The 8,016-nt window shown below is 37.5% G+C and overlaps 1 protein-coding gene across 1 annotated transcript in view; it reads right to left on the bottom strand.

Moving 5' to 3' along the window:
• Nucleotides 1–634: 634 nt before the first annotated feature.
• The window catches only part of HSPC300 (hematopoietic stem/progenitor cell protein 300), a 90,102-nt gene continuing 82,720 nt past the window's right edge, over nucleotides 635–8,016 (bottom strand). The window contains exon 4 of the mRNA XM_090374768.1: nucleotides 635–700. Coding sequence (XP_090230894.1) covers nucleotides 674–700 — 27 coding nt within the window. The 3' untranslated portion in view covers nucleotides 635–673. The remainder of the gene's footprint in view (nucleotides 701–8,016) is intronic.

Genomic DNA, 8,016 nt, shown 5'->3' with positions numbered 1-8,016 from the left:
TTAATCATGTATGGTATATTTTGAAAAGGAAATAATTTATTTTGTATTCTGTCGTATTGTAAATCATAATACGTTTCTATATACTATATGTTAACTTCTCTCTCTTTCTCCCTTTCAACATACAATTAAGTTGCATCACAAAAGAAGCAGCATCTCTCTCTCTCTCTCGATACAATCATATGACCACTTGAAATTCAGCAAGAATCAGGTCCTACTGTTGCCATATTAGGAAGTTTGACTATAATGCACAATTCAAACAGTGACAATTTGTCAGTGCATACTTCAGTAAGACAGAGGTATAACAACCAGTTTGCATGACCATTTTCATATAAATTCCACAGAAATGATTTTCTAAATATCCTGTATAATTTCTATCATTCTTCTGAACTGTTAACTGTACACTTTGCATAACAAAATTGCAAACCTTGATATTGTTAACGAAAATGACATGAAATGGTTATAAAAGAATGAGTTGCACAAAATATGCAAAACAAGTGGTATTATTAGTATTACATCTGTTAAGCAGTTCAACAAATGTATATTTTTATAGAAAAAATCAATGATATTGCTTTACAAATAAAACCTATCATAGTAACAAATATGCTTGACAGATATTAGAAATAAATAATGCTTCATGATATCTAGTCCATTAAATGAACTTTCCATATTACTGCTATGTCAGAGTTTCTCCTTTTGTTACCTATAAACAAAAAAGTTGAAATTATTAGTTTATGACATATAATTTGAAATAAAGAAAAAATAAACTATCATTTTTAAAATTAGATAAAAAAAAAATCTGTTAACGATTATAAATGATACTTTAATGTACGTTTGTTTCTCTATCTTGTGAAAGTTTAAAAAAAATTTCATGAGCAAGTTCCTATTTAGAAAAGTTCTAAAACTCAATCAGTAACTATATCTCTCAAAAATGCAGACCCTCTCAATCCTTGGGGATTGAGAGGGTCTGCATTTTTTGAGAATTTAATGAGTTTACTGTATACAGACTGTGTTAGGATCACTAACGGCCCACATACAATACATATTAAAATTTTTATTGGTTAAGGCTTGAATTTAATTCTGTGAGTATAGTAAATAAATCTGATGAATTTAAAGTACTGGTTGTTATCAAATGCAGACATTGTGAAGAATATCAGAAAATAGGTGAAATAGTAGATATAGAATTTAAATAATATAGAAATGACACGTATATATATATATATATATATATATTTTTTTTTTTTTTTTTTAATGAAAACAGCAAACACAAGAGGTACTAAGAACCTATAATACTTTGTACCGTGCTTGGATTGGAGGTTGCGAAGACGAAAGAAGATATCTGTTAACATTAGACTTGAACTTCTGTAGATTGCAATTTCAGAAAATACGTATGAAGGAAGGTTATTCCAGAAAATGGCAGTTGAATGAATAAACGAGGAAGATGAAAAGTTGAACAGTAAATGGCTGTTAGCAGCACATGTTCGGACTGTTTTGAAAGAGAGAGCGGGGAATTATAGAAGCCAATTCAGAAGAACATGGAAGTATCTGTAGAAAAGGCATGCAGCAGAAACAGTATGTCTATGACACTGCGAGTGAAGAGACTGTTAAAGATGAGTCATTAATTAGCCTAATTGCCCTATTCTGAATGGAATCTAGAAGCCTGAGAGAGGTTTTGGGGGGCACCACCGCAGATGTGGGAACAATATTCCATGGCAGGGCGGATTTGCAATTTGTACAGAGTGAACAGCTGTTTGAAAGAAAAGGAACGCTGAGAGCGAAAGACAAAACCAAGTTTTTTTAGATGCAGAGGAAGCAATATTTGTAATATGCTTGTGCCAAGAGAGATTAGAAGTCAGGGTAAACCCCAAAAGAGATATATCATTTTGCCTAGAAATCTTAGTGTCACCAAAGATAAGCATATGAGTAGAAGAATCCTTTTTGCGAGATATAAGACAAAACTCAGTTTTAGAAGGATTAAAATCAAGTAAGTTGTCTTTGCCCCAATAGAGAATTACCTAGAGATTGGCATTTAAGGAATTGGTAGCGGATATTTGAGAATTTGAAGCTGATTGAGCAGGGCAAGGTTTCTCAAAATGGAAAGTGGAATGCAATGTGCTATCATCGGCAAAACTATGGATAGGATTTCCAGTCAATGGAAGGTCATTAATATACAAGGGGAAAAGAACTGAACCTTGGGGTACACCAGCATTAGTGGAGAAGTTAGAAGACAGAGAGCCATGTGCCAACACCTTCAGTGAGTGATCAGAGAGAAAACTGGATAACCAATTACAAAAAACAGTTAGCAAACCATAAGATGGAAGCTTGTTTAGAAGACCTTTATGCCAAACACGATCAAAAGCCTTTGAGATGTCAAGAGCAACTGCTTGTTTCACCAAATTTTCCATTGAATTTGTCCATAAATGGGTAACATAAGCAGGAATGTCACACCAGTGGATCGACACTGACAGAATCCATACTGGCGATCGTTGATCAGACAGAAGGTTGTTTCTAGGTAGTTTAAGATTTGGGAGTTAATTGATTTCTCCACTACTTTAGAAAGAGTAGAAGTAATTGCAATGGGACGATAATTTGATGGGAGGGATTTGTCACCCTTAAAGGAACTGGCTGGATATGAGCAAATTTCCAAACAGAAGGAAAAACACCTTTAGAATAAGAAAGTGAAAAAGGCGGCAAAGAACAGGAGCACAGGTTTTCAGAACAAGTGGAGAATATCAGGACATGGAGCTTTCGTAGCATCAAGATTCGTCAAAATCCTTCTGACATCCTTTTGACGGAAGACCACAGGAGGCATTGAATGGAGCTTGCTAGGAATGGTGGGAGGAGTTTTAACATCTGGTTTTGACAGAGGTGGGAGCAGAGATGGGCAAAAATTGCATCCAATAGCTATGGCAAGAGACCAGAATGCTCGGCTACTATTAGGGCAAGAAGCAAGTTTTCTACTCTTAGCCTGTTCAAAATCTAGTTTGGACTGATTAATAACTGCTTTACAATTGTTGCTAACTTTGGTGTAGGCAGAAAATGAAACCGAAGAATTGGAAACAAGCCAATTAAGATATGTAACATTCTTCTCTTGAACAGCCTTTACACTGACTTCTAATCTCTGTTGGCATAAGCAAATTACAAACATTGCTTTCTCTGCATCCAAAAAACTTGGTTTTCTCTTTCGCTCTCAGCATTACTTTGTACAAATCACTCTGTACGCTGTTCACTCTGTACATATCACAAATCTGCCAAACCATGGAATATTTTTCTAATATCTGGGCAGTGCCCCCAAAACCTCTCTCAGACTTCTAGATTCCATTCAAAACAGGGCAGTTAGGTTAATTAATGACTCATCTCTAACAAAGTCTCTCCACTCTGTCTCATAGATGTTTTGTTTCTGCTGCATGCCTTTTCTATAGATACATCCATGGGCACTGTCTTCTGAATTGGCTTCTTTAATTCCTGCTTTCTCTTCCAAAGCATTCCGAACACATCCCATAACCAGTCAACATCCTTTTACTAATCAACTTCAACCTCACAGAACCAACTTTTTTTCTCCCTCATTTAATCATTCAACTTCTGTTTCCTTGAGCAACCTTCCTTCATATGTATTTCCTGAAAATTATAAGCTACAGAAATTTAAGTCTAATGTCAATAAGTATCTTCTTTCATGTTCCCAACCTTCAGCCTATGCACGGTTTTAAGTACTATAGGTTCTAATACCTGTCATGTTTGGTGTTTTCATTAAAAAAAAAAAAAAAACCATATACCTTTTTCCAGAAATTAAAAAGAAAGTTTACACCTGGCAGGTGCAAACTTTTTTTTTTTTGATATACACCTTATACATCAACAAGTTTGTAAATTAGGAGGTAATGCAGGTTTCTTGAGGAAGTGAATAATTTATACTATCTATATTTAAAAGAAAAAAAATTAGGTACGTTTTCCTAACTGAAATTAAATAAGGAAAAAGACTGGCTGGATAATAAGTTAACATATCATAACATTAATTTTCCTAACTAAAAGGTGGTAAACTTTCCATAGACTGTTCAGATAGGTTTTACGAAGGTTGAATGTTAGATGCAGCAACTTTAATTATTAATGTTTAGTATCATTAAGTACGTTAAAAAACACCACTGATGAGCAGAATAAAAAAGTAATGAAATGCCTGGTCAAACTTTTCTTATTTTATTTTTTCTAGGTGGAGTCAACAGTTTATGAGGTAAATTTCATAATAATACTTTTCTTCTGAATGCAGAAAAATATTGAAAATATTCTTATGTCAGTACTGAAGAGACTAGTTTATGCTGTGTGGCTTCTCAAGCTGGGTTCAATGTGATATGGATTGAAATTAACGAGTCCACATTAAATGTCGAAGATAAACATCTATGATTTTCTGTATTTTGCCTAAATACATACAGATTTGAACTTGTTATAGTTTTTGAATTTTTTTAGCATTAGCATTAGCATTAGTAGAGGCATATGATGCAAGAAAGCAAGCTTATTCAGCATCAGCCAAAAAAAAAGAAAAAAAAAAAAAAAAAAACAACCACTACTCCCATTTCACCCCTCAATTCGTTCGAAATACCTGTCTAGCTGAGCCTTAAATTTGTTTAGGCTATCAACTTCAACAACAAGCGATGGAAGTCTATTCCACAAACCAACTGCCCGCTGGCTAAAGGCGAATTTCCGCACATCTATCCGACATCCGTCCTTCCTCAATTTGAATTTATGCCCTCTCAGGTGATTATTCTGAGCAAGAGGAAGAATTCCATCGGCATTGAGCATGCTCAAGCCATTCAAAGCCTTGTACACCTCTATCAGATCACCTCGGCGATGCCTAGTCTCCAGGCTCTGTAATTTGCAAAACTTAAGCCTTTCTTCGTAAGAGCAACCCTTTGTTTCATTCACTAATCTTGTTGCCCTTCTCTGTACTCGTTCCAGCAGCTCTACATCCTTCTTGAAATGAGGCCTCCAGACCTGTATACAGTACTTAAGGTGTGGCCTGACCAATGCCTTATACAAGGGAATAATCACATCCCTGTCCCTGCTAGAAAAATTCCTGTATATCATTGACAAGACACCATGAGCTACTCTTGCAGCTCGTCTGCACTGCTCAGAGAACTTCATATCTGCCTGCACAATTACCCCCAGGTCCTTTTCATTCTCTACCACTGTCAGCGTAGTACCACAGAGTTGATACGTTGATCTGGGGTTACTGTTTCCCATATGTAATACTTTACATTTGTCAATGTTAAACTTCATTTGCCACCTCTCAGCCCATCTGCTCAACCTTTCCAGATCCTGTTGCAGCAGCATAGTATCAGTAGTGTCCTTAACAACCCTGCCAACCTTTGTATCGTCTGCAAACTTGGACATTAAGCCTGATACACCATCATCAATATCATTTATAAATACAGAAAACAACAATGGACCCAACACTGAACCCTGAGGAACTCCACTAATAACATTAGTCCACGTTGAGCAGTGTCCATTGATTACCACTCTCTGTCTTCTGCCACTCAACCATCCCTTTATCCATAGCAGCAATTTGCCTCGAATGCCACACTTCTCCAATTTGTGCAGCAGTCTTCCATGCACAACAGTATCAAAAGCCTTTCTAAGATCCAAGTATATAATATCAAAGTTATTCCCTGCATCCAGTTCTTTTGTGACTGCATCATAGTATCCAATCAAGTTGGTCAGGCAAGACTTCCCCTTAACAAAACCATGCTGTGTCTGAGCTATAACTGAATTCTTGTCCAGATGATCCTGCAGTGCTTCTTTAACCAGTGCCTCCATTAATTTTCCTGGAACCGAAGTTAAACTAACAGGTCTATAATTACTTGTGTCAGCCTTTGATCCTCCTTTGTGAATTGGGGTTACATTTGCACATCTCCAGTCCATGGGTACCTCCCCTGAGTCCAAAGAAGCTCTCATAATTATGGCTAGGGGTTTGCTTACTTCCTTTGCTGCCTCCTTTAATATAACTGGATAGATCCCATCCACCCCGGGTGCCTTTTTTATGTTTATCCTCAACAATTTCTCCTCCACTTTCCTCTCAGTTATTAGAAAATCATCTAGCTCACTGCCAATGTTTACTTCACCTACGACATTCCCCTTCCTGAATAACTCCTCATGTGTGAATGTAGATGCAAAATACTCGTTTAGATTGTTAGCCACCTGAGCTGGATCCTCAACTGTTGAACCATCAACATCCAGTGGACCAATCTGATTCATCCCTTTCCTTCTTGAGTTTAAATAGGTAAAGAACTCTTTTCTGTTTTTCTTTGCATCCTTTGCCAAGGATTTCTCATAATCTGCCTTTGCCTGCCTAATCTCCTTTGTGACTTGGTTACAGACCAACTTATATCTATCATAGGCTTCCACGTCACCCATTAATTTGTATGTATCCCATGCATTTTTCTTCTCTGCCATATGTCTCATTAGTTCATCTGACAACCATTTAGGCCTGAACCTTGAACAATATTTCTTGGTTGGTATGTAAAGCCTGGTAGCTTCCAAGATTAGTTCCTTGAATGCTTCCCATTTTGAATTTGCTGTTGGTAACATCATCAGTTGGTCCCACTGTATAGAATTTAAATACTGTCTCAGACCAGCATAGTCTCCTTTACGAAAGCAAAAACCCTTCCCTTTACCTCTGATGGTAGTTACCTCCTTGAGTAAATCCCACTTCAGCACACTGTGATCACTGCCACCCAGTGGTTCATTTATCTGCAGATTCCTAATGCATGAAGAATCACTACTGATAATCAGATCAAGAGTATTACTCCCTCTAGTTGCCTCCCGAACATGCTGGTGTAGAAAACAGTCATCCAATAAATCCACAAAAGTCTTGCTAGTGTGTGAGTGACCAACCCACAAATTCCAGTCAATATCTGGGAAATTAAAATCCCCCATTATAAGACTCTCTGATTTACTGGCCCACTCTATTTCCCTGTACAGTATCTTATTATACTCATCAGAGTCATTAGGCCTATAGCACACTCCTACTCTCAATTTTGATTTACCTATGCTTATGTCACACCAAACTGACTCAACACTGCACTGTCCAGCGATGTCAACTGGCTTCACTTCCTTGGATTTTATGTGTTTTTTAACTAATAGCATAACCCCTCCTCCCTTCCTATCCTGTCTATCCTTTCTGTAGACGTTGTACTCCCCAAATTCCAGTTCTGCATTCCTTATATCTGTGTGACACCACGTCTCTGATATCCCAACAATATCTGCCTTTGATGTTTTGAGTAATACCTCAAATTCATCAAATTTATTTACTAAACTCCTAGCATTAGTGTACACGCAAGTATACATGCACCTGTTTCTATTCTTAGCTACCCTAACACAACCCATGTGTTTACTTGTACCGCAATGACTTCCAGCAGTCTCTGAAATATCCTGCATCTTGTTTTTCAGGCTTCTGCTCATTCCAATAGAAGCAGTGCAAGAATCTCTTTCACCTCTGCCCGTGGCTACTGTTAATCCATTAGTCTTTGTCTCCCCCCAAGCTAGCAGTTTTCCGACCCACCTAACACTGCCTCGATAGCATCAGCAAATATTCTTGCACCCTTTCTATTTAAGTGTATCCCATCCCTGTAGAAGCAATCTCTCCTGTTAACAAGTACAGTCCAGGCTGAAAAAAATTCTACCCCTTCAGCCTTGCACAATCTTTCCAGGGCCGAATTGATCGACAAGGCTCTCATCATATACTCCCTCCTATCGTGTCTGGGCAGAATTGCAGACACTTTCAAATTCAACCCTACTTCACGGCTTTTTTTCAACAGTGACCTGTACTTGTTAAGTAATTCCGCTGGTCTCCTACTCTTAATATCATTAGTGCCAACGTGTACAACTATATCACCTTTTGTGCCCTTAAAAGATGATATCTGCTCTACAACGTCATCAACCTTTGCCCCTGGCAGACATACCCTGGTCCTGTTCCACCTATCCTTTTTACAAAGCATGTTCCCCGTTTCCCTGACAATTGAGTCACCAACAACT

The sequence above is a fragment of the Mastigoproctus giganteus genome, chromosome 1 (genome assembly GCF_048544385.1).
Source record: "Mastigoproctus giganteus isolate SK-2022 chromosome 1, ASM4854438v1, whole genome shotgun sequence".
NCBI lineage: Eukaryota > Metazoa > Arthropoda > Arachnida > Uropygi > Thelyphonidae > Mastigoproctus > Mastigoproctus giganteus.
Note: the sequence above shows the minus strand (reverse complement) of the source record. Positions and strands in the feature narration are given on the sequence as shown.